General features: G+C 44.4%; 1 protein-coding gene and 1 long non-coding RNA gene across 2 annotated transcripts; one reads left to right on the top strand and one right to left on the bottom strand.

Moving 5' to 3' along the window:
- LOC121232963 (Krueppel-like factor 9) lies at positions 1-26,669 on the bottom strand. The gene is made up of 2 exons (XM_041121536.1): positions 25,947-26,669; positions 1-1,074 (listed from the first exon to the last, which is right to left on the bottom strand). Exons 1-2 carry the CDS (start codon positions 26,410-26,412, stop codon positions 845-847), a joined length of 696 nt encoding a protein of 231 aa, XP_040977470.1. The 5' UTR covers positions 26,413-26,669; the 3' UTR covers positions 1-844.
- Positions 8,982-20,601, top strand: LOC121232974. Its single transcript, XR_005931780.1, has 3 exons — positions 8,982-9,108; positions 14,460-14,716; positions 17,727-20,601. It is a non-coding gene; the product is annotated as an uncharacterized LOC121232974 (long non-coding RNA).
- Positions 26,670-26,884: the final 215 nt, after the last annotated feature.

Genomic DNA, 26,884 nt, shown 5'->3' with positions numbered 1-26,884 from the left:
TTTGCTTGAACCTTGCAGTTAAGTCTCTTTCTGCCGCACCCTGCCACATTACACAGGCTGATTTCTATTTTTTCCAGGTAAGTAAATAATAGAGCTAAATACACATACTGTCAGTAAATGACTGAGCTGTTGTGACTTTCTTTGCTTTAAGTATCTGCTTGAATTATACATTTTTTTACTGGATAAAGTGCAGCTTATATTCAAAAGTATAGTTAATACAAAGAAAAATTGAAAAGACATTTACTTTAATGGGTCTTCTTGAGTATAAATTCACCTTATTTTTGTGTATCGATCAGATGCTATTAGTAATAAATGCAATATTTCTCTTAACCACCTTTTTAAATGAAGGATCATTCTGAGATAGAAGTAAACCCACTTTTAAAATGTGCTATGGAGTTTTTACTTGAGAATTATTTAAGTGACTCTGAGTAAAACATGGGTTTACTCAAATTTTAAATACAAGCAGCATTACATTGTTCAACAAAACATGTTCATGACACAGCAACCACAAAGACCATGCTACTGTGGTGTCACAGGCCAAACCATCCAGTCAGACATATATACACCAGTGTCAATGCTTTAAATTACAGAAGAAAGTCATTGCCTAGACCAGTCACCATCCCTTCCCTCACTCACTCTGCAATTCACTTGCTTAAGACTGTTGCTCCTAGCAAAGGGTGGGGAGTGGGGCACAGAGTACTTATTTTTTAAACTTCGGCTACATGTGCTTTCAAACCGTGAGTAGAGACTGAACAGCACGGCAGCGGAGACTGCTCTTGCACTGTTCATCATATCCTTGCTGTGGCTCGCTTCCCCCACTCTCCTCCCCAGGCCAGCTCTGCCTTCACAAGGAGCTGGAGCTGGATTTTTTGGATCGCTTGATCATGCTGGGGTGAAACTCGGTGTGGCGCCGGGCATGCTTTGTCAGGTGGTCACTCCGCATAAACCGCTTCTCGCAGAGGGGGCACCGAAACTGTTTTTCGCCTGTGTGTGTTCGGTAGTGCCGGGTGAGCTCATCGGAGCGAGAGAACTTTTTAAGGCAGCCAGGCCACGTGCAGGGGAATGGTCGCTCGCCTGCAGGAAGAAAAGGATGCCAAGAAATTTAGGGGAGGGATATAAACACCAGCACATACAAACTTTGCTGCAGCAGGACAGCTGAGAAGCTGGGTAATATGCTGCTGAGGGGATGTTGTGGTTTAACCCCTGCCAGCAACTAAGCACCACGCAGCTGCTCACTCACTCGCCCCCACCCAGTGGGATGGGAGAGAGAATCGGAAGGAAAAGGTAAAACTCGTGGGTTGAGATAAGAACAGTTTAATAGAACAGAAAGGAAGAAACTAATAATGATAATAATAACAATAATAAAATGACAACAGTAATAATAATAAAAGGATTGGAATATACAAAACAAGTGATGCACAATGCAGTTGCTCACCACTCGCTGACCAATGCCCAGTTAGTTCCCGAGCAGTGATCCACCCCCAGTCCAACTCCCCCCAGTTTATATACTGGGCATGACGTCACATGGTATGGAATACCCCTTTGGCCACTTTGGGTCAGCTGCCCTGGCTGTGTCCCCTCCCAACTTCTTGTGCCCCTCCAGCCTTCTTGCTGGCTGAGCATGAGAAGCTGAAAAATCCTTGACTTTACACTAAACATTACTTAGCAACAGCTGAAAATATCAGTATGTTATCAACATTCTTCTCATACTGAACCCAAAACATAACACCGTACCAGCTACTAGGAAGACAATTAACTCTATCCCAGCCGAAACCAGGACACATGCAATACAGGTGGGGGGGGCTTCACCTGCCACCCCTGGTTGCATGGCAGCAGGATTAGGTAAGACAGTAGAAACCATAGGATAGAGTGTGGCAACCAGCAGAGCAGAATCAGAAGACAAAGAAAGAGCATTACACGCATAAGGTGGGGCGGACGCAGTTGGGGCATTATCTGAGGCTTTGTCTGGGGCAGTAGCCTCCACTACTGCAAGCATTACCTTTGGCGATGCCTCTTTCATCCCACACCTCTGACTTTGTTTTTTTCTCTCCCACGCCAAATCATCCCAAACATACCAGTAATCCATTTGTCCTGGGAACCTATCCTCTAGGCAATGTCGCAGAAAGGTAAGTCTGTGCTGGTCAAAGGTCCCTTGCGGTGGCCACCAGTCTGCTGGGTTTCCATCTCTAGTTATAAATGGCCAGCCTTCTCGGCATAAGGTAACTGTGTGCTTTTTTGATAGGCTTGCTGTACCAAAAATTCTTTTCCAATTTTGTAATACCTCGACCAAGGACATCCCCTTCTCCGTGCCGGGTGTATTTCCCATCACTTTCCTTATTTATCCATATGTGCTTTACACTGATCCCCCTCTCCGGCCATGAAACAGTATCCTATTCCCCAAGAAGCTGAGAAGAGCATTCAAAAGCAAATAGACTGGTATTTAGCTCAAGGAATTTTGAAAGCATGTGTGTCACTGTATAATACTCCTATACTCCCTGTAAAAAAGAATAGATTAGATGAAGATGGGGAGCCAGAATACCGTTTTGTACAAGATCTGCAGGTAGTTAACCAGCACGTAGTGGTTCCTCACCCAGTAGTGCCCGATCCCTCTACCATACTTCTACAAACACCACATTGGGCAAGATATTTTACTGGGATTGATCTAACCACCGCCTTCTTTAGTATTCCTTTAGATGAGGACAGCCAACTTTTGTTTGCCTTTACATGGAAAGGACAATTAACCTGGACGCATCTCCCACAGTGGTTTGCAGGGTCTCCTACATTTTTTTCATGAATACTGGGAGAGTAATATCTATCTGTTAAAGGACAGGGGACAGTAGTTAATGAGAATGTATAAATTTGTATGTTGGGTATAAAGGCAGTTTAAGTATGTAGTTTAAGTTGTAAGTGTTGGTAAGAAGGGATTTCAATAATGAGAATTAAATATAAATGGAATGGTTAGAAAATATATGTGTATTAAATTATGTGGGACCTGAGCATGGCGCAAATGGTAAGGAATAAGGGGTGGAGATTGTATTGGGTCTGGCTGAGATGGAGTTAATTGTCCCCTGTCGTGGTTTAACCCCAGCCAGCAACTAAGCACCATGCAGCCACTCACTCAATTCCCCCCCACCCAGTGGGATGGGGGAGAAAATCGAGAAAAACAAAAGTAAAACTCATGGGTTGAGATAAGAACAGTTTAATAGAATAGAAAAGAAGAAACTAATAATGATAATGATAACACTAATAAAATGACAACAGTAATAATAAAAGGATTGGAATATGCAAGTGATGCAGAATGCGATTGCTTACCACCTGCCGACCGACACCCAGTTAGTCCCTGAGCAGTGATTCGCCCTAGCCCCACTCCCCCCAGTTTATAAACTAGACATGACATCACATAGTATGGAATACCCCATTGGCCGCTTTGGGTCAGCTGCCCTTGCCATGTCCCCTCCCAACTTCTTGTGCCCCTCCAGCCTTCTTGCTGGCTGAGCATGAGAAGCTGAAAAATCCTTGACTTGAGACTAAACATTACTTAGCAACAACTGAAAACATCAGTGTGTTATCAACATTCTTCACATACCTAACTCAAAAACATAGCACTGTACCAGCTACTAGGAAGACAATTAACTCTATCCCAGCCAAAACCAGGACATCCCCATAGCAGCCCTCATAGTGCTGTGCTCTGTATTGGTAGCTAGAAAGGTGTTGATAACACACCAGTGTTTTGGCTACTGCTGAGCAGTGCTGGCACAGCATCAACGCTGTCTCTCCAACATTCCCCCCCCTCACCAGTAGGCTGGGGCTGGGCAAGATCTTGGGAGGGGACATAGCCAGGACAGCGGACCTAAACTGACCAAACAGATATTCCATACCATATGATGTCAGCTCAGCAATAAAAGCTAAGTAAAGGGAGGAGGAAGTGGGGGCATTCATTATTTATGGTTTTCTTCCGGAGGAGCAACTGCTACATGTACTGAAGCCCTGCTTCCTGGGAAGTGGCCAGACATCGCCTGCTGATAGGAAATAGAGAATAAAATCTTTTGTTTTCCTTTGCTTTCGCACGTGACCTTTGCTTTTGCTTTATTAAACTGTCCTTATCTCGACCCACAAGCCTTTTGTTGTATTTTCTCTCCCCTGTCCAGTTGAGGAGGAGGAGTGATAGAGCGGCTTTGGTGGGCACCTGGCACCCAGCCAGGGTCAACCCACCACAAAGACATATGAAGATTGCTTGAAAGATACTATTTGTCTATGTACTGCTTAGCAGAAAAAGGTCATCGTGCATCTCTTTCTAAGCTTCAGCTGTGTCAGCAGGAAGTAAAATATTTAGGATTCATATTAAAAGAAGGACAAAGATTAGTAGACCCAGAACAGGTCCAGGCTATTGTAGAAATACCTCGACTGATAACAAAGAAAGAACTGCAAGGATTTTTAGGCGCAGTAGGATACTGCAGACCCTGGATACCGGGGCTAGGGGAGTTAAGCAAGCTGTTGACAGAAGCTACAAAGGCAGAGGAAGCGGACCCTATACGGTGGGATTCAGAGAGGGAAAAGGCTTTCCAATCTATAAAAGGAGTTTTAGCTTCTGTTCCGGCATTGGGATTGCCGGATTACTCCAAGTCCTTTGAACTATTTGTGCATGAGAACAAAGGAGTAGCCAGTGGAGTCCTTACTCAAAAGCTAGGTCTACACCGCCGCCCTGTGGCTTATTACTCAACTGAACTGGATCCTGCAGCGGCAGGGAATAATTCCTGTATTAGAGCAATAGCCACAACAGCAACTACCATAGAAAAAAGCAGACCATTAGTCCTGAGCCACCCAATAACCGGGTATGTCATGTCCTGCATGAAGTAGAACTGATTCTTAAGCAACATGCTACACAAGCATTGTCCCCACAAAGAGCGCATCACTATGAATTAACAATTTTGAATACAGATAATATTACTTTTAAAAGATGAAATGTTTTGAATCCAGCAACTTTACTGCCTGTTCCCTCCAATGGTGAGCCGCATCATGATTGTGCTCAGGTAGTGTTTCACTCCAGCCGCCTATGGGAAGATCTGCAGGATCAACCTCTAGAGAACTTGGATCTAACCCTTTTCACTGATGGATTGTCATACTATGTGAAGGGAAAATGACACACAGGCTATGCAGTGGTGAGAAACTCAGAGGTACTTGAAGCAGAACCTCTACAACCCTCGGTGAGTGCCCAAGGGGCTGAATTAACTGCATTAACAAGAGCAGCCTGGTGGGGACATAATCAGTGGGTAATTATTTATACTGATTCTAAATACGCTTTTGGAGTGTGTCATGCAACAGGTATGCTGTGGAAGAATGAGGGTTTCTTACCTCAGTGGGAAAGAATATTTCTAATGGAACTGAAATCTGAATGCTGTCAGAAGCTGTCGTGGTTTAACCCCAGCCAGCAACTAAACACCACGCAGCCGCTCACTCACTCCCCCCCACCCAGTGGGATGGGGGAGAAAATCGGGAAAAGAAGTAAAAGTCGTGGGTTGAGATAAGAACGGTTTAATAGAACAGAAAAGAAGAAACTAATAATGATAATGATAACACTAACAAAATGACAACAGCAATAATAAAAGGATTGGAATGTACAAATGATGCACAGTGCAATTGCTCACCACCTGCCGATTGACACCCAGCTAGTCCCCGAGCGCAATTCCCTGCCCCCACTCCCCAGTTCCTAAACTAGACATGATGTCCCATGGTATGGAATACCCCGTTGGCCACTTTGGGTCAGCTGCCCTGGCTGTATCCTGTGCCAACTTCTTGTGCCCTCCAGCTTTCTCGCTGGCTGGGCATGAGAAGCTGAAAAATCCTTGACATTAGTCTAAACACTACTTAGCAACAACTGAAAACATCAGTGTTATCAACATTCTTCTCATACTGAACTCAAAACATAGCACTGTACCAGCTACTAGGAAGACAGTTAACTCTATCCCAGCTGAAACCAGGACAAAGCTATTAAGCTTTCAAGGGAAATCACTGTAGTACACTGCCCAGCTCATACCAAAGGCTCCAGTGAAACTGAAAGAAATAATGAATTGGCAGATAAAGCAGCTAAAGCCGCTGCCTGCCAGCCTACACAAGTGTACCGCCATAACAACTCCCTCTGCTGATGATTGGCCAGATATCAATAACCCAGCCCAAATATATACAGAGGTTACTCAGGAAGAACAGGCTCATTGGGAAAGTTGGGAGGCTGTGAAAGATGAAACTGGAATTTGGACTGTTGGGGGAAAACCCATTTTACCGAGAAAATATTTAATGACTTTGGCTGGGTGGTTTCATGATAAGACACATGGAGGGATGACAGCAATTGTTAACCAGATTGAGAAAATGTAGGCAGCCCCCGGAATACATATGGCAGTAAAAAGGATTGTGAGTTCTTGTCCCACATGCTGGAAGTTTTCTGATGCAAGGAAATCTGATACTGCGGGAGTGGTCAAAGCACTTCTGCAGGAAATCATTCCCAGATACGGAATACCTGAAACCATAGAATCTGATAGTGGTTCTCATTTTTCAGTGGGAATACTAAACAATATCTATAAAAGTTTAGGAATACAGTGACAACTACATGTTCCATATCATCCGCAGTCCTCAGGGCAGGTGGAAAGAATGAATAGGACTCTCAAAAATAAAATTGCTCGAACTTGTAGTCAGGTAGGTTTGAAATGGCCTGAAGTTTTAGGAATAGTGCTATGGGATATTAGAAATATCCCTCACCAACCTTTAGGGTTGTCACCAGCAGAAATAGTGTTTGGCAGGCATTTAGCTGTACCTGGGACCTTTGTCCCCGCTAGGACCAGCCTCTTAGATGGAGATGAATGGTTGACCCAGTACGTTTTGTATAAGCAACAAGAGTTTAAAGAGAAAAGGAAATATGCTCAGTGATATCAACCCACGCTACCTGAAATACAGGTACATGATATACAACCTGGAGATAAAGTGTTAATTAAGGTATTTTCCTGAAAATCAAAATTGGAACCCAAATGGGAAGGGCTATACACTGCCTTATTGTGTTCTTATTTTGCTGTTAAAGTTTTAGGAAAAGAAAATTGGATACACCATTCTCATGTCAAATAAGTGGTGGATAACCAACCAGCTGACAGATGACAGATTCCTGAAAATCAACAAAGAATGAACTGGGATATTTCACTACTCCTGATACTGTCGACTCTGGTGACTGCTACAGCATGGCTAAGTATAAAATTAAAAAGGATGGATGATCCAGAGTGGTGGAAAGGTGATAAATTCAAAAAGAAAAAAAACTACCTAGGTTATACAGGATCCGATTTCCCAATTCTTGAAAAACCTAAAGAAGGGACTCTCATTTTCTGTTGTGAATTGGATAGGGCATATGATCTAACTGTGACAGAGGTAATCAGAAAAAATAGATCTCATTGTCCCAATAATACCAGTTGCTGTTTAACACTTGATTCCAGGTGTTGTGTGGCAGTTAATGGTGTAGTTGGCAGAATACAAATTAATGTAACTTGTGAAAGAATTGACTTGATACCATATACAGTCCCTCTACCCACCATGATGAATCCAACTTCAACTCCGCTAATAAGAGAGGAGTTGATCCCGCAAATATCTGAAATTGGACCACATGCTATCAAATATGTAGGGCAACAACAAGTGTTATTTAATCCCTCATGGTCACTGAAACAGGTAGAATTGTTGATACAAGTTAATGTTTCTACGATCAAACCGACCTGTTCACCATTCCTGAGTATATCCTATGCAGGATGGTTAGCATGGTTACATGAGTGAACCTTTACCCCCTCGAGGCGAACAAAAAGAGATGCAACTGGTATCATAGGGACAGGATTGGGAGTCTTAAATAGCATAAATGCTGAAGTACTTGTAAACAAACTGAGCGCAAACACAAGTGACTTCAGCAAATCAGAATACCCATTGCGGTCCTCTCTATTAGCATTAGGGATTAACCAATGGCTTGTTTTTGATATGCTACCTCAGTGGGAAAAAATTAATGAAAAAGACCACCAGTTGATTGTAGATGCACTCAGAACAGTCCAAGGCAATGTTTCACTAGCCATTAGCTGTATCCAAGCTCAACTATGGATGCAGTCTACAGTAGCAGCAATTATAAGAGAAGGTGAAGAAGACATTTTACCCACGGAGATTCAAAAGGTAATTTGGAACAATGCAACTAAATTTGAAAGAGAATTCCAATCCCAGTGGTATTTAGTCAATTTTATTTATGACCCCATCAACAATAGGGCCACTGCTTTTGTCTTAACAATACGCAATGCTTCGGTGTACACCATATATCCAATCATTGTGTTAGGGTTAAATCACAAAGGAACTGTTCTCTATCCATTAGAATATAGAGTATTAGCAGAAATGCTTAATAAAAACAAAGGGAGGACTGTTAAGAAAAACTAGTCATTTAGCTTAAATAAGTAAGTTTTAAATATAATGAATTGCTCAGAGTCAATCATTTAGCATTAGGATGCAGGGGTTACAGCTAATGTTGTGCGATTTGGTGTACTGTTTGTGTAGCATTACTTACTTAGCATGAGTAGCTAGACTTGCTGAAGCCTTAGGCCACAAGCTGTGAACTTTCACCTAGATATGCTGAATTTTTACCTAGTTAAGCAAAAGGCGGCCTCCAGAGCCAGCACAAACCAGAAGATAAGGAGACTACAACCGTCAGCAGAAGCTGCAACTCAACAAGATAAGAACAGTTAACGGCCTGCCTGGAGACAGAGAAGAAATCCAATAAGGTGTTAGAAGATCTCAGACCAGAAATCACCATTGGACCAAAAGGCGCGTGAAGGGCGCGTGAGGGGCGGGTGCATAGATTGTAAGGATATAATTGCCCAGGGATTTCTTTGTTCGGGGTCCCTCTCCAGAGGCACCCAGCTTGAGCTGTTTGGGTTTTTTTTCCGGCTGTACCATCTGAATAAATTTATTTTTTTAAGATTCGATGCCTGAGACTCTGCTATGGGAAACCTAGGGTGAAGAAACTTCTTTAACAGTTTGCCACCCCAGATGGGACCCTAGGCCACCACCTTCGGACCCTCTCGCCTCCAAACATCCAACGGCCAGCATCGAGTGAGGTCGCTTGGGGTCTTTGGAGCGGGAGGCATCGAAGGGTGAGTGTTAAAATTCCCTGAGCAGACTTAGTGGAAGTAGAGAGGAAAGTTTCTTGCTGCAGTTTTTTGCAGTGCATGGCCTGATCAGCGTAAAGCACACAAGGGTGAGTGCATGGCCTGATCAGCGTAAAGCGCACAAAGCGAAAAGGGTTGGTGTGTGGCCTGATCTGCAGTCAGTGTCTGCAGAGCTGTTGATCGGTTACTTCATCAGGTTTCAGTCTCACCTCTAGCAGAAGCCAAAACCCCCTCCAACCGTGTGAAACTCACACTCTAGTGCAGAACCTTACATGACTCTGAATGCTGTCACAACAACAGATGAGCTCTGCCTATTCCTGTACATTTTTTATGTTGTGCTCGCTACAGAGGTTTGAGAAAGGAACACCACTGTTATTCCTCTAACACTTCCATTCTGCTGAATAAAATAATCTGTAACCATTAGAAAAGCAGCAAAAAAAAAAAAAAACAAAACAAAAAACAACTCAGCTAGGACAAGTAATTCCAGTCTGGGAAGAATTGAGTGGGGAGGGGATTGGGAGAGCTGTGCAGCCCCACCCAGGGCTACAAATATGTACAGCAAAAATGCTGTGGCTGTAGAGAGAGGGCCTATGCTCCCCCTCTTTTCCTTTCCCTTTCTCCCAGAAATCCAAGCTGCTCCACTAAATAAAGGTCTCCCCTCAATCTCTTAGATGGCTGATTTGAAGGCAAGAAAATTATCTCATTATTCACAGCTCTATCAATATGAATGTTTGCTATGATGATAAAGAACAAAACCAAACACCTTAACCTAAAATACAGTGCACCTTTGTTTCAAAAACAAGGATGTGAGGAGTGAACAGTACTCACTATAATTTCCCTAACACTCCAAATCCCTTCAGTTCACCTCTGCAGGTTGCATGGGCCTTGCATACAGTCACAGACCCAATTCTTCCTGATCTGCAAAGCTGACTGTGGTGGGTTGACCTTGGATGGCTGCCAGACCCCCACCCAGCCCCTCTCTCACTCTCCCTCCTCAACAGGACAGGGGAAGGAAATAAGATGGATAAGCTCACGGGTTGAGATAAAGGCAGTTTAATGAGAAAAGCAAAGGCAAAAAGAGGCAGATGCTTCCTATCAGCAGGCAGATGTCCAGCCACTTCCTGGGAAGCAGGGCCTCAGTACATGTAGCAGTTGCTTCAGAAGACAAACGCCTTAACCATAAATGCCCCCCCTCTTCCTTCCCTCAGGTTTTATTGCTGAGCATGATGTCATATGGTATGGAATATCCCTTTGGTCAGTTTAGGTCAGCTGTCCTGGCTATATACCCTCCCAAACTCTTGCCCACCCCCAGCATACTGGCCTTTGGAGGGCGGTTTGGAGAGACAGCCTTGATGCTGTGCCAGCACTGCTCAGCAGTAGCCAAAACACTGCCATGTTATCAACATGGTTCTAGCCACAAATGCAAAGCACAGAACTATACAGGCTACTATGAGAGCAGTTAACTCCATCCCAGCCAGATCCAGTACAATCTCCACCCCTTATTCTATACCATTTGCGTTATGCTCAGGTCAGTACACTGACTCAGTTATATGACACAGAAGGAAATGAAAACTTTTAAGTTCACATGGAAGCTTTCAGTCACAGACATCATGAGCCAGTACATTTTGATGCCTTAATTCCCATTCTTAAGAGTCTCCCAAAGGGAATATAAATAACAGCTATGTGACAGCTATTTATAGTCAACCATGAAATATAAAAACTATCCCAGGAGTGTTTCCAACTTGGAAGAGTTGGAAAGAAATTCAAGAACTCCAGTGTTTCTTGATACTGTGAAGTTTGACACAACACACAAGCTCACTTTACATTTACAGATCACAAAAAAAGGAGTCATTTACAAGCAAGTGTGCCTTGGAATAACTCCTCAGAGATGAAAGACCAGGATAAAGACTTGAGGAATTAATAGCCCAGAAGCCAGGATGACAACTGGCAATGGAAAGCATTGCAAAGCTTGAGAGAGAAGAATGGGAGCAGAGGAGTGGGGGGAAAAATGACTGATGGCATCCAGAAGATGTGATGTCAAGGAAGAAGATGATGGACTAAATAAGCTGAGATTTAGCCACACAATGGGCCCTTAAAGCCCTAGTGAAATTCTCATAAGTAATGTAGTAATTTTAATGGTTTAGGCTTCTAATTATATGGTATTCCCTGACAGGCAGACTACTTTGTCTCAAAATAACCAGCATTTGGTAGTTTTAGCTAGATGAGTACGAGTTTGCACATTAAGGCAGCCTCTTAGGCCAGCCACAGCATAGCCTGCTTCCTGTGCAATTTCTTTCCTCATCTCACAGCAAGACTGGCTCTTGGTCAAGGAAGAAGGAAACAGAAATAACAAAATGCCAATTTAGCCTGGTGCATTAACCCAGAGCAGGGTGGAAACACCACTGCAAGCCATTCTGACCTGTGGGTTATTTTTTACAGATTTCTTGGCTTCCTGCTGTATGTTTTTAAACATGGTTGGAAGCCTTTCAGAATAAGCACTGCCTGTATAGAAGAAATTAAAACTGTATGTTTGCTCATATACACATGAAGGCCGTGATCACAGCTACAACCCAGGGCAACACTGGGAGGTGCACACAACCATACAGAGCACTTGTGTGATGGCACTATGCTAACTGGTCTCTTCTGGCTTTGCTCTGCTTGATGTCTGCACAACATTTGAGTCAAGCATTTCACTTGTACTGCTCTTTTACTATCTTATGGTTTCTGTCGCAGCTTCTTGAAGCAGGCATCAGTGGGAGGTGCAGAAAAGCTTTCTAGATCCCCCAGGGAGTGTGGGAGAAGTGCTATAAATCTTGCATGTGTGGAGGCATCTAATATATGGCTCTATATAAGGTACCTACACCCCAGAGCAATGGAAAAAGTTCAGGCATCCTGCCTCTTCCCCAGAAGCAACATTTCTTATAATCTACCTCAGGACAGCTCTTCAGCCTGCAGAAATGCCTAATTCTATTAGAGAGAGATCAGGTACCTAGGCTGGATAACAAGGTGCTACTGACTTCTGTGCTCTAGTCAGACATTCCCCTCCCCCTCATGTTTTTCCTCTTAGTACTTCTAAGGCTTGAAATGAGCAGAATAAACCCTTAAAATGAATTGGTATTATGTACTATTTCCTTTGTTGTCAGTATGCTACTTATGTTTTAAAACACGCCTTAGCTTGGATTTCAACCAAGTGATGGAGGAATGTCCACTGATGTATCAATACCTTAAAACCATATGCGATAGAATCTGAACAAGAGATAAAACTTTATTCAAAAGACATATCCAGGGCAGCTTACAGAAGTAACAAATGAAACAAATTCATTTAAAGGTTATTGGAATAGGTATCTGCAGAACTCCCATTCTTTGTCCTGTTTGCCACCAGGGACATAGTGGTAGACATAACAGCACAAGCTAACATTGGTTCTCCATAGATCTTTTCTGAAGTCTAAAGAACTTGCACTTCTGCATCAGATCCCATATGGATATAAAGCCATTGTGGATCCTTCTGATCTCTGTTCTCTTGCTCCAGTTAATCTTTTCTCCCTGTTCCTTCTCACACGCTCTCCCTCAAATGGAGAGTTTTAATTTCTCTGTGAGTTTAAACTCTGTATCTAAGCTGCTTTTTATGAGCTGAGGGAGGTAACTTTCCATTTTTTTCTGACTAGGGGGGTCAATTATTTAGCTTTTTTTTGGTCCTGCCCTGAGACATTCCAGACTTTCTACATTGTGGTCTTGTGCAGGGTTTCGGGGGTGGGGGGGGGGGGGGGGGGGAAGAAAAGAAAAAATAATATAAAGTCTGCATTAGTAGATTCATCAATAGTACAGGTATTATACCCAATATCCTGATTCATCATTTGTCTCTCACTACAAGACACTGGTTTAGATGTGGATGACAGGTTAGGAGCTGCAGTTCAGTAGCTTTAACAAAGATGACTTAATTTAGACAAGCAAGTGATAAAGAAGTTCTGGACTGTCTTATTTTTCCAGAGGGAAAATGAAAAAAAGCAGTGTTTGAAAAAGATGAAGAAAAAATTGATAATCACATGCTTAGGCTATTAAAAGCTTATAAAAGGACATGCACTAGGACTGGAACAAACTGAGCTTCTGTGGTGCAATTAATTTTAAGTTCACTCCATGGTGTATTAACTTTTAAGTGAGTTACTGGAATTGTTTGAGCACTAACTTTACAGAAGACTTTCAGAAATTGCTGCTGGTATGGATGGAAGTCTGGCCAAGATGAGCTGTTTGTTAGACTTGCTTTGTTTTTCTAGCTGACAGTAGTGAAGTTGGACACAGCCATGAGTCCAGAGTCTGGGATCTATGTTAGCTAATGCAGAACAGTTTATCATCAAATAATGCTAATGATACTGCTTCACACATTAACTAGGAAGTCAAATGGACTGTAGTTGCAGCTGCATGAATGGACAGCTAATTAGACACCCTTGACTGATGTATGTACAAACAAGATACCATCAGGTACATGGTAAGACTGTGCTGCCTAGGATGCATAATAGCAACTATATTAAGTATCAAAACTGAAGAATGGTTCCAAGTTTGACTTATGGGATGCAGTGCCTGTACTCAGTTCCCATTCTGTGTCTAGTCATGTGACATGGCATAGCTGTAGCCATCATCTACTGCTGCAGCAACTTCGATCTCTGCCTGCAGCACCTGCCCTAAAATCCAGAGGTACAGAACTACAGCAGGGCTGACCCCTTCCTATCAGGGATTTGAGGGAGCTGATGGGAAAGAGGGAGATGGAAAAGCACACAACTATGGAAAGCTGAAATAAGGAAATCTTTTGCCATCAGGCAAGAGCAAAGCTACTTAGGAAAACAGGACTGTTTGCATGAAGCCAGAGAGGGGAAGGGGAGAAGGAAAAAAAAAAAAAGAGTATCCCCACAGCTTCAACACACAGATTCAACTCTGCATGGTTCAAATAGGAGAATCTAGCATACCTTCTTGTCTTTGTCTTCCAAGATCCTTCTGAAGCTCTGTGGCTGCTGGAACTCGAACTTTCCAAAGAAATCTTGGTATCCTGAAAAGATCTAGTCCTGAACTACAATCCTTGGCTTAGACACAACCACAATAAGCATTTTTTTCTTTTCTTCTTCCTGTGAACCCACTCAGCCACCACTCCTGTGTTTCTCAGTGTCTCACAAAGTATCACAGGTTCTGTAGATGGATGAGTGCAAAGAACATGGTCCAGCTTATTGCAGGAAAAAAGATGGACAGGCTTTCTTCCTTGCCCCAGAGTAGGTGTTATCTCAGGTCTCTCTTACTTTTGTCTTCCAGTGACCTTGTTTCCCCCACACACTCTGAATGAGCAGTTTCCTGTGGGACATGTGGACACTCATTCAAAACCCAAGATATTCTGATGAAGAGGAATCTCACAGGCACCTGTACACCCACTTCTGAGCAGTGGACTGGAGGCATTTCAAGCAGCCTTTTTCCTCTTCTGAGAGAGTCCAAAATTGGATCATTAAAACGTGGCAACCAAAGCTACAGATGCTGGTGAGAAACAGCACAGAGCAAGATCAGCAGTGAGGATGGTATGTACTATTTGTATAAAACAAGGACTTCTAGAACACTTAAACTCAACCAGCTAGTCTTGCAACAGATTTAACAGACCCCTAATCAATGTCAGGTGATTATAGGATAGGCAACAGATGGATAATTTGCATCAATAAGTTTATTCCACCAGCACTCAGGACTTAACACCACAGAATGATTAAGGTGTTAAAAATGCCACCTTCAGCAAGTAGACTGCTCTGACATCCTCAAAACCACCACTCAACAGCTGCTTAAATGTGCAGGTGTTTGAGTTTCTTTCAAAAAAAAAAAAAAAAAAAACCAACCAAAAAAACCCAAATGCAAAACTACCCACTAAAACCCAGCTCTACTGAGCTGTTGGGAGTCCTAGCTCATGCCTGAATCCGTGAGACTCAATCTTGCTGTTACCCCCATCTGATACAGTGTCAGATGTAAGGAACATCCTTGTGGCTTCTCTACTGGATTACATCCCTCCCCGCATGCCTTAGAAAAGGCTTTATTTGGGGGATTGTGCTCCCTAATGTCTATCAGTCAGGGAAGCTACCTGGGAGATGAAAGACCTCACCTGAGAGTTAAATTCACACTTTTCATAGCTGAGAGGAATATCCTCAGCAATAGACTTTCGGTTACTCTGGGGCAAGTCTCTACCTCTTCTCCTTTTCCATCTTTTCTCCATTTGAACTTCCTCCATTTTGCAGTAATATTTAAATATTAACTGAGCAATGGAGAGAGACCAACTCATAGCATGGTGCTTAGGGCACTTACCTGGTATTGAGAAGCACTGGGTTTAGGTTCCTGTTCCATCTAAATAATTAAATGCTTGTTAAAGAGGAACAGCTTCAACAGGGTAAGGAGCAGAAACTTTCTCCGATCAGAGGGGTCTCTTTCCAAACTCCACAGAGCAGGGACTTGAAAACTGGTCTTTCAGCTACTGATGGCATTTTCTAATTACTGAGCTACTGGGTATAATAGTGTTATGGAACTTGTCCCCTACCTCCTCTCTAGCACAAAGAGGAATGACTTGGCATAGGCACTTTGCTTCAGAAGAAGGTTCATGGCTAGGCATCCTGAGCAAAGATAGGACCATCTTTCTCTCCAGCCTGGAGTCAGGCACTGAACTACTGACATGCTAACACAGACAGCCCTATGCACAGCTGGGGCTCCCTCTTTGAGGTGCTTGGCTCTCCTTTTGCATTTGGGTTGCAAAGGAAGACCTTTCTTTGGATTCTACTTGGTGACCTGGCTCTGCAGAGATCAATGTTGCAAGCATCTGTGGGGCTAGCTGAAAGTAACCACAGACAACATGCCTGTAGGGCCTACCACAACCAGGTGGACAATGGCTAAGCTCAGCTTGCTCAGAGCAAGCATTGTCCTCACTGCAGTGTACTCTTCTGTTCTCTGAAGATGTGTATGAAGGAGGTTAAGTGGTGATCTTATCAAGTTGCTCATGTACAAACAAGCTTAACACTTGTGGCCAGAAACACACAGAATGAAACTGAGGTACATTACTGGTCTCAATTTTATGTGTATTCAGAAAGATAATATAATTTTTATTATTTTAATATTAATCCATTAGGAAATATTTCAACAGACTCTTCCTTCAAGTTTAAGGTATTTATAGAGTGGTCTCAGGCTATTCACAGTCACCATAGCTTACATCTAGATGATAAACTACATTACCACAAATAAACATTTGAAGTGTGCTTTACCATCGCTATCCCAGAGTTTGGCCTTTTAATCTTAACTTGGCTTTTGCCTGCTCTTCTGGCTGCAGGTTTGGGAGTTCTGTGAGGCAATGAATGACAGCGTGGTACAGAACAGCACTGCAATTAATGAAGGGGAATGATCGTTCCCACATGGATCCTAACACCTAGGAGTGCAAGAGACACAAACTTAAAAAAAGCACAGGTGATGCCTACCACATGGTCTTCAATATCATAACACAACAGCATGCAGGAACTCAGTAGAGCTGCATTTTCAATACATTCATCTGGCAACAGGAGTCACATCCTTATGGGCAATGCCTGCTCACTGCTTCTCTCCTACATGTGTACTTCCTTACATGGATTGAATTAATATAATCCATGCAAGCTTTTCTGGGGTGTTTCCCCCACTGTGAAACATACGCTCACTTAACTTTATTTTTTAAAACAGGAAAAAAACCACAACTGAGTCAGGCAACACTGGACTTAATCTTTATGATTTTTGCCTACCTTGCTCAGCTAGCAAGGCTTCCAGTCAATATTATCATATTTCTCCAATACCTGGAAATATGCCTATTAGAACCCTAACAATTTGCATGTTTTTATAAATCCTTGAGAACAGGGGTTGCAGGCAAAGGTCTGGGTTTAGCAAAAATGTCCTGCTAGCTCCACTTTCTGCTCTTCAGTCTTATTGTAAAGGAACTGGCAATGTGTCATTGCATTGCATAAATTTCAGATTATGCTCACATAAAATACTCAAAAAAGCTCAAGCAGAGGACTGCCAACATATCTGTATGTGTACAGTCTGTCAATCTAGTGATAATCTAGAATACAAATAACAAAGCAGTACAGTCATAGAATCATAGAATCATTTAGGTTGGAAAAGTCCAACCGTTAACCTAACACTACCAAGTCCACCACTAAACCATGTCCCTAAGCACCACATCTACACATCTTTTAAATACCTCCAGGGATGGTGATTCAATCACTTCCCTGGACAGCCTGTTCCAATGCTTGATAACCCTTTTGGTAAAGACATTTTTCCTAATGTCCAATCTAAACCTCCCCTGGCGCAACTTGAGGCCATTTCCTCTGGTCCTAACACTTGTTACTTGGGAGAAGAGACAGACACCCACCTCGCTACAACCTCCTTTCAGGTAGTTGTAGAGAGCAATAAGGTCTCCCCTGAGCCTCCTTTTCTCCAGACTAAACAACCAAACTAAACTGATATGGTGCCTGGATCAATGCCATGATATCTATATTGCAGCACTAATCAGTTGCTGTTTGTATCTTTCCCTTCTACCAGAAATGCTCCTCAGATTCACCTTGTAGAATGGCCATCGATGGATCCATGCTTCTGCCCACAACCTACTACTGACGATCAATTGGAGCAAAATGTCAGAAGAGTGTATCAACTGCCTAATGTTACAAACTGATTTACAAGATGGCAGTTGACTATAAAACCTAGTTAGAGGGAAAACTTTTCATAGAACAGGATTTTTTGTGCATCTAACCTTAATTAAGAGTACCTGATGTAGACATGAACATCCCACCAAATTGTAGCACTAAATTTTGGGAAGTGTTTGGAATTTACACACACACATCCCCCCCCCAGATGAGTTAACTTCTAAAGGTCCTGTAAGAGGCATCTCACAAACTAACATCATGGTACCTTCTCTATCCCTCTTTTCTAATTAGGAGGATCTGCTATGAGCTGCCATATGCCCTTTAACTGGCTTGTATTCACACCATCCTAGCAAGTGTACATTCTTTAATTTAGTTTCTCCTGCCATTCCTTTCCTTTCTTTTGGTATCTTGTCCTTTGTTCAATGCTCCCTGCCCAGGCCTTCTGGCTGAGATTGCTTATTTACTCTCATATGTCTGTCTGTATTTTCCCTGGAGATCCTCTGGTCTGCACATCCTCCTCTGTTAAGTCCCCCATCCCCCCCCCCTCATTTTTGAAGCTAATAGTAAACCTACATATTACTGGCCATATCAAACCTCTAAAACTACCTATTTAAAGAAGTCTTTGCATTTTCAAGCTAATCCTCTGCATATCCGCTCTTACTTCCAGGGCTCTGGTCTTGTGCACATCTTGCCTATGTCTGGGCCTTTTTCTATGCTCAGAAAGCCCTCAGGGGAAGTCTGCAAGACTTGCCCATACCACCTCAATACTCAAGACTGTTGTGCAGAAAGACCACTCTTGTAATCCATCCTGCTACTACCAAACTTGATCAGAGTTTACCTGTCCTATTCTCATAATACTACCTAAGTATTATGAGACTAAGGTAAGGTCACTTCATATTTCATATCCTCCACCTGCCCTCCAGACAAATAGCTTTTGGCTTGTGAGCTTTGGGATAACACCATATTTTATCTTCTACTTAAAGTGCCACATACCTCAGAGATGCTATGGGAAATAGTTCACACAATCTTACCTGTAATAGTGTTCCTGTCCAATACATCAGAATTTAAATAATAAATTCCAAGTTACTTTTGGATAGTAGTGATAAGACAGGAAAGGCAGTAGTTTAGTTTCAGTGACAGGCTTGTCCTTGTATCACAGGCTTTTGCAAGTTAATAAATTTTGAATTTAGGTATACATCCAAGATAGAATGAAGAAGTACCTGACTATATCACAGAAACACTGGGGGTCTGGCAAGAAATGAAAGGCCTACCCTCTGGAAGAGTGTTCAGACTTCCTTAGCTTCCTCCTGCAAATCCTATTCTAAGTCATACTGAGTTCAGTAGGAATGGTGGCAGAACCAAGGGCTGCTTGTTTAAGTAGGATGTGCAGCACCATCCACTGACTTTTTTGTTAAGATCACCACAGAAGACAGTTTTAGATGGGTGTGCTGGGTTTGGCTGGGATGGACTTAACGTTCCTCATAGTAGCCCGTATAGTGCTGTGCTTTGGATTTGTGGCTAGAACCATGTTGATAACATACCAATGTTTTGGCTACTGCTGAACAGTGCTTGCACAGCATCAAGGCTTTCTCTCCAAATCCCCCACCTGGCTCAAAGGCCAGTAGGCTGGGAGTGGGCAAGAGGCTGAGAGTGGACATAGCCAGGACAGCTGACCTAAACTGACCAAAGGGATATTCCATACCATATGATGTCATGCTCAGCAATAAAATCTCAGGGAAAGGAGGAGGAAGCAGGGACATTCATGGCTATGGCATTTGTCTTCCCAAGCAACCATTACACGTGCTGAGGCCCTCCTTTCCAGGAAATGGCTAAACATCTGCCTGCTGATGGGAAGTAGTGAATGAATTCCTTATTTTGCTTTGCTTGAGCACACAGCTTTTGCTTTCCCTATTAAACTGCCCATGGCAAGGTTGGAACTAGATGATCTTTAAGGTCCCTTCCAACCCAAACCATTCTATGATTCTATGATTATCTCGATCCACAGGTTGTCTTGCCTTCCTTCTATTTTCTCCCCATCCTGCAGGAGAGGGGAATGAGAGGGACAGGATAGCTGTTTGGCTGGGGTCAACCCACCAGAGTCTTCTGGAAATTTAGCTAGACTCAAAGGCTCAAGCAAACAGTTATTATACAGATAGCTTTGGTCTCTGAAATACATAGTGCCTTTGAACCAACAGGTTTAGAGAATTACTAGTAAAATACAGACGTTTAACCTCTGAACATCAAGTCTTTGGTCTTCTAACTTTATTTGCTCTTTCATGTCTCATTTCTGTTAGCTGACCAAATATGGTCCAGTGAATTTTTAGATTCTCAACATTACACAGCACAAATCAGTATTCAGAGCTTTCCACCTTGCTTAGTTAGCATCCATGAGTAAAAAGTCATGTTGGTACAAGCAAGATCATAGGTGTGAACCAAAGTCCTAAAGTCATTGTCCAAGATTGAGAGACTGAGGTTAAATATTAAAGTTTTAAGACCAGGAAGTTTTTAATTGATAGCTGTGTACCTACTTCAGCTAAAGGATACAAAGCAGCAAGAAACCAAATCGATGGCCTGATTAAGAAGTGGAAGGTAGATGGAAGGGATTCAAAAAATCTGAGATGAGATAAATGATTTTTTTTTTTTTAAATGGTACTGAGGAGGGAACATTAACACTCCACAATATGTAGTTATGAATAACTCCGGAGGCTCAATCAAATCCCACTGTTGCTATGGAATTGTTCTGCCATTTATAAAAAGTAATTAGCATTAGCAGCTGTATTGGCTTTGTGTGACAAGGTTTTGGTAGCAGGGGGGGTTACAGGGGTGGCTTCTGTGAGAAGCTGCTGGAAGCTTCCCCTGTGTTCGAGAGCGCCAATACCAGCTGGCTCTAAGACGGACCCACCGCCGGCCAAGGCCAAGCCAATCAGTGACAGTGGTAACACCTCTGTGATAACATTTTTAAGAAGGGAAAAAAAGTTGGGACAGACAGAAACGGCAGCCAGAGAGAGGAGTGAGAACATGTAAGAGAAACAACCCTGCAGACACCAAGGTCAGCAAAGAAGGAGGGGGAGGAGGTGCTCCAGGCACCGGAGCAGAGATTCCCCTGCAGCCCGTGGTGAAGACCATGGTGAGGCAGGCTGTCCCCCTGCAGCCCATGGAGGTCCACGGTGGAGCAGATATCCACCTGCAGCCCGTGGAGGACCCCACACCGGAGCAGGTGGGTTCCCGAAGGAGGCTGTGACCCCGTGGGAAGCCCGCGCTGGAGCAGGTTCCTGGCAGGACCTGCAGATCTGTGGAGAGAGGAGCCCACGGAGCAGGTTTTCTGGCAGGACTTGTGACCCCATGGGGGACCTACGCTGGAGCAGTGTGCTCCTGAAGGACTGCACACCGTGGAAAAGGACCCATGCTGGAGCAGTTCGTGAAGAACTGCAGCCCGTGGGAAGGACCCACATTGGGAGAAGTTCATGGAGGACTGTCTCCTGTGGGTGGGACCCCACGCTGGAGCAGGGGAAGAGTGTGATGAGTCCTCCCCCTCAGGAGGATGAAGCAGCAGAAAACAACGTGTGATGAACTGACCGTAAACCCCATTCCCCGTCCCCCTGTGCCGCTGGGGGGGGTTGGTAGAGAATCCGGGAGTGAAGTTGTGCCCGGGAAGAAGGGAGGGGTGGAGGGAAGGTGTTCTGAGATTTGGTTTTATTTCTCATTAACCTACTCTGGTTGATTTGTAATAAATTGAGTTAATTTTCCCCAAGCTGAGTCTGTTTTGCCCGTGACGGTAATTGGTGAGTAATCTCTCCTGTCCTTATCTCGACCCACAAGCCCTTTGTTATATTTTCTCTCCCCTGTCCAGCTGAGGAGGGGGAGTGATAGAACGGCTTTGGTGGGCACCTGGCGTCCAGCCAGGGTCAACCCACCACAGCAGCATCATTTAGTATTTCAGTTGGTTACTATTAACTGTTCACATTAGAAAGCTCTCAGTTTATTTACTGCTGCATTTTTGTAATGTTTTTAATCACACAGAACTACAGCGAAGGTACATTAGTGTGTCCAAGTTAAGCATTTAGTACTTGGAGTTATGTGCTACCCACAAGTGAGTGGCCTTTGTAAGCCTCACACTACTTCAGAAGATACTTAGAACTATATTGCATACAGCAAGCAGTGTGGGTTGTACAGTATATTAATTTTCATGTTAACACCCAAAATGCTATCCCAGTTGATGTCTGTTTTGGTCCCCATATCAGGGTGGGTATCTGAGCACTAAGTGGAAGTGATACTAATATATTTCCTTTGTCACTTGTGAGCCAAAGTTTTGCAAGGCATCAGTTACCTTCAGCCTCCAAAAGAGGATTTGAGCTGAAATCTTTGAGTTGATAACACAATAATCCCTAGGGTAGGTACTGAGGTTATTTAAGGGTCATCACTGACCATCTTCTTTCCTTGCTCATGGAGACAGTCTTGACTCCACCTAAACGCAGAGTCCACCACTGAACCACATCCAGTAACCCTCCTTCTCCTGACCTCTTGAGCCAAGCACATAACAGATCTCCTAGTAGGGCATAGGTAGATAACCAACTCCAGGTCTCTTCCTTTGCAATACAAATATAGCTAGATGAACAGGCAAGTCAGAGCAATAGAAGTTTAGCCAGTGTTCAGATTTGACCATGCCCTACTCAGACTGCACTAAATACTTGCAACATGTTCCCTCAGTGATGAATTCATTTTTTACTTCACCACTTACTATCACTGTCAATATACAAAATCCAGAAAAGAAGTCATTTACAAAACAGATATGAAGCACATGGCAGTGTGTTTCCTTTGATCCATGCCTTTCCTTACTCATACACAGCCCTTTAATCTAGAGAAATTTTAAAAAGTCTACAATTACTATGCTCTTAATTATTAGGCAGAACCAGAGGAAATAAGAGTTGCTGCAGCAGATTTTTTTTAATCACTAAGTTTCCATTTTGCCACACCCTCTAAACTGCTTGGGAGAGTAGATGGGTATTAAAGGACACAGTCTTATGAATTAAGCCCTTGTGAAAAATGCCATCTCAACTGAGATGGGTTATGATAACAGGAACAGCTGAGCAGAGAAGCAGCTAATCCCATATGGACAGTGGCTAAATCCTCTAGGGAGTACAAGTTAACCTGCTGGTATCATTTGCAAAGTAACCTAAATCCCTGAAGAAAGTCTCTTCCATGGGGAGTCTGTGAGGCTGACACAGGTTTTTAAGTCACGTACTTTTGGAATTTTCCCCTTAAGTTCATTTGGTCCTTCTCCTGCTTGAGGGGGTCTGCCAACAAAAGCCAAAAGGTATAATTTATCACTGTGCAAGGGAGACGTGGCCTCCCCTTTGCAAGGAGCTATGCCAAGATTTAGCAGTTCAGTTCACATAGCCCAGACTTGAGACAGAGTATGATGCCAACATACAACACAACTTCAGTACTCAAGCCATTACTAGGATCCTGAAACATCCAGTTTCCCTGGCATGAAGCAAAGCTTAAAGATACTAAGGGCTATCAAAACACAGACTGCAAAACTGATTAATTAAACCTGGCTTCAAAAAGGTAAAACCAGTAGTTGAGCATTACCAAATACACATCCTTTAAAAGAACAGCAGGTGAGCTTTTTTTTTTACCCAAGGCTACTGATTTATTTTTAGAAAATGGGCCAAAAATCTTTACTACTGCAAGTGAGCAAAATGCCATTAGTGTCTCTGAAACTTGCTCATTTATATGAGCAGAAAGTTTGCCTCTGTTCTTTCAGAACTCAATACTCTGAAAAGTAGCAAGGATTTCCTTACATTCAAAACATGCTCAGCATCTTCATATAAAGCTGCTCTGCCACAGCCAATACTATAGTAAACATCTGCATTGGGTTTACATGGCAAGGCTTTGGATGCAGGGGGGGGGGCTGCAGGGGTGGCCTGTATAAGAGATCAGGGGCTGCCCCTGTGCCAGACAGAGGTGGTTTCAGCCAGCTCCGAAATGGACCCACCACTGGCCAAATCTAAGCTAATCGGTGATGTTGGTAGCACCTCTGTGATAACATATTTAAGAAAGGGTTAAAAAAAATGCTGTGCAGCAGCTGTGAGAGAGAGGAGTGAGAACATGTAAGAGAAATGACCCTGCAGACACCAAGGTCAGTGAAGAAGGAGGGGAAGGAGGTGCTCCAGGCAGAAGAGCAGAGATTCCCCTGCAGCCTGTGGAAAAGACCATAGTGAAGCAGGTTGTCCCCCTGCAGCCCATAGAGAGGGCCATGCTGGAGTAGGTGGATATGCCCTGAAGGAAGCTGCAGCCTTGTCCTAGTTTCAGCTGGGATAGAGTTAACTGTCTTCCTAGTAGCTGGTACAGTGCTATGTTTTGAGTTCAGTATGTGAAGAATGCTGATAACACTGATGTTTTCAGTTGTTGCTAAGTAATGTTTAGACTAATGTCAAGGATTTTTCAGCTTCTCATGCCCAGCCAGCGAGAAGGCTGGAGGGGCACAAGAAGTTGGCACAGGACACAGCCAGGGCACCTGACCCAAACTGGCCAACAGGGTATTCCATACCATGTGACATCACATCTAGTATAGGAACTGGGAAGTGGGGGCGGGGAATCGCCGCTCAGGGGACTAGCGGGGTGTCGGTTGGCGGGTGGTGAGCAATTGTACTGCGCATCATTTGTACATTCCAATCCTTTCATTATTGCTGTTGTCATTTTATTAGTGTTATCATTATCATTATTAGTTTCTTCTTTTCTGTTCTATTAAACCGTTCTTATCTCAACCCGTGGGTTTTGCTTCTTTTTCCCGATTTTCTTCCCCATCCCACTGGGTGGGGGGGGAAGTGAGTGAGCGGCTGCGTGGTTCTTAGTTGCTGGCTGGGGTTAAACCATGACAAGCCTGTGGAGAGCCCATGCTGGAGCAGTCTGTTCCTGATGGACTCTACCCCACAGAAAGGACCCGTGCTGGAACAGTTCTTGAAGGACTGTATCCCGTGGGAAGGACCCCACGCTAGAGCAGGGGAAGAGTGTAAGGAGGAAGGAGCAGCAGAGGCGAAGTGTTACAAACTGGCCGCAACTCCTATTCCCCATCCCCCCTGTGCCGCTTGGGGTGGGGAGGAAGTAGAGAAGTGAGGAACAAAGGAATGAAGGTGAATTTGGGAAGAAGTGAGTGGTAGTGTTTGAGGTTGGGTTTTATTTATTTATTTTTAAAGTTTTGGGGTTTGTTTCTTCACTGTCATACTCTATTTTTAATTGGCAATAAATTAAATTAATCTTCCCCAAGCAGAGTCTGTTTTGCCCATGACTGTAATTGGTAAGCAATCTCCTTGTCCTTATCTTGATCCATGAGCTTTTCCACCTTATTTCCCCCCCGTCCTGTTGAGGAAAGGGAGTGAGAGAGCAGCTAGGTGGGGATCTGGCAGCCAGCCAAGGTTAACCTACCACAGCATCTATAATGAAGGCGACTGTCATATAACTAAGAAACTTATGTGCTGTAGCGCTGGATCAGAAAGTCCGATTCAAGAAGCTCATAAATAAAAGCAATACAGCAATTTTGGAACATCAGCCACTGACAGCTTCTCTTCAAACTGATCCATTTACCTAAAGTGTATTCCACTTTCCAAAGGTTGCTACCTTTCTAAAAAACCAAGATTTTCCACAAGACTTGCTCTTCTGCTCCCTGCCTTTTTCTTCCTTGGGCTTTCCTCCATTAATTGCCGTCCCTTTCACACCAGGGCTATTGGAGGAGCTGACCTGAGCTCTCCCTTGAGGATTCAGGAAGCCCACGGGGGTACGGGAGGACCAGCCACGCCTGGCTGCCACAGCCCTGCCCAGGGCAGCCGGCCCCACTCTCACTCCCCACGGTGGCAGGTGGCCTGCTCACTGGCCGCTGGCCTGGCAGACACCGCACCCGACCAAGTCGCGCTGTTTTAGACAATCCCGAGGGCTCTCGGCCAGATTTACGGTGCCACTGACGTAGGGCTCACACGGGACCCCCCCTCCACAGGCTCCCCATCTGAAGTGTGTGAGGGGAAATAAGTGATATTGCGGCAAACGATCCCCACAGGGTTCATCCGAGGACAAGCAGCTCCCTCGAGCCCCGCCCCCCCCCCTCCGCGCGCCCGCGGCTTGCCTGTGTGCACTCGGTAGTGGGCTTTCAAGTGGGAGGACTTCCCGTAGATCTTGCCGCAGCCACTGTAGGGGCACTTGTACCGCTTCTCAGCGGCCAACTTCCCCTTGGGGGGCACAGCGTCACGCAGGTGGGGGGGCTGCCCCGGCGCCGAGTTGCGTGCCGGGCTCAACCCCGGCTCTGTGGTCGCGTCACTGTCAGAGCCCACCTCCTCGTCCGGGCTCTCCACGTTGCTGCTGCAGACGGAGGGGACGGGCAGGGGCCGGTACTTGTTCAGCTCCAGAAGGCTCTTGGCAATGGTCACCAAGGTGCAGTAGTCCTTCCAAGCGTCACGGGGGTCGTACGGCTCCTTTCCCACCTGCTCCTCTCCTGGCACTTTCAGCCGTGCCGCCTCGGGCATGGCAGAACCGTTGGAGATGGACACCAGGCACTGGGCAGCCACAAAGTCCATGTAGGCGACGGCCAACATGGTATGGGAGCAGCCCCGCTGCTGCCATGCACAGAACCACTCCCACTGCTGGCTGCGCTTCGCCAAGTCCCCGGACGGCGCAGGGCACCTCAATACACTCCCTTGGGGCCTGCCGCGCTGTCGCACCAGGTGCTGCAAGCCATGGTCCGCCAAACACTGGCGGGTCAGTCCAGTATTGGGCGACGAGGCTCAGAGACACAGCTGCCGGAGCTGACCTCTAGTAGTTCACTGGGGGATACTTAATAAAAGAAAACGTGAGGGGAAAAAAAATTTTCAAATTGCTCCTAGGGCTCGTTTTTCACCCCCCCCCCCCCCCAAGACAATATTCAGCAGACGGAGGGCAGTGCTGAGGAAAAGCGCTTTGCCGTCTGCACGGTCGGCCTGGGTCTGGCGACAGCGGCGGATGCAGAGGCGCGGCCGCTAGTAGAGAGGAAACTGCTGGCTGCCTCGCGCACTCCTGCTCAGGAACGGC

The sequence above is a fragment of the Aquila chrysaetos genome (genome assembly GCF_900496995.4).
Source record: "Aquila chrysaetos chrysaetos chromosome W unlocalized genomic scaffold, bAquChr1.4 W_unloc_2, whole genome shotgun sequence".
Taxonomy (NCBI): domain Eukaryota; kingdom Metazoa; phylum Chordata; class Aves; order Accipitriformes; family Accipitridae; genus Aquila; species Aquila chrysaetos.
Note: the sequence above shows the minus strand (reverse complement) of the source record. Positions and strands in the feature narration are given on the sequence as shown.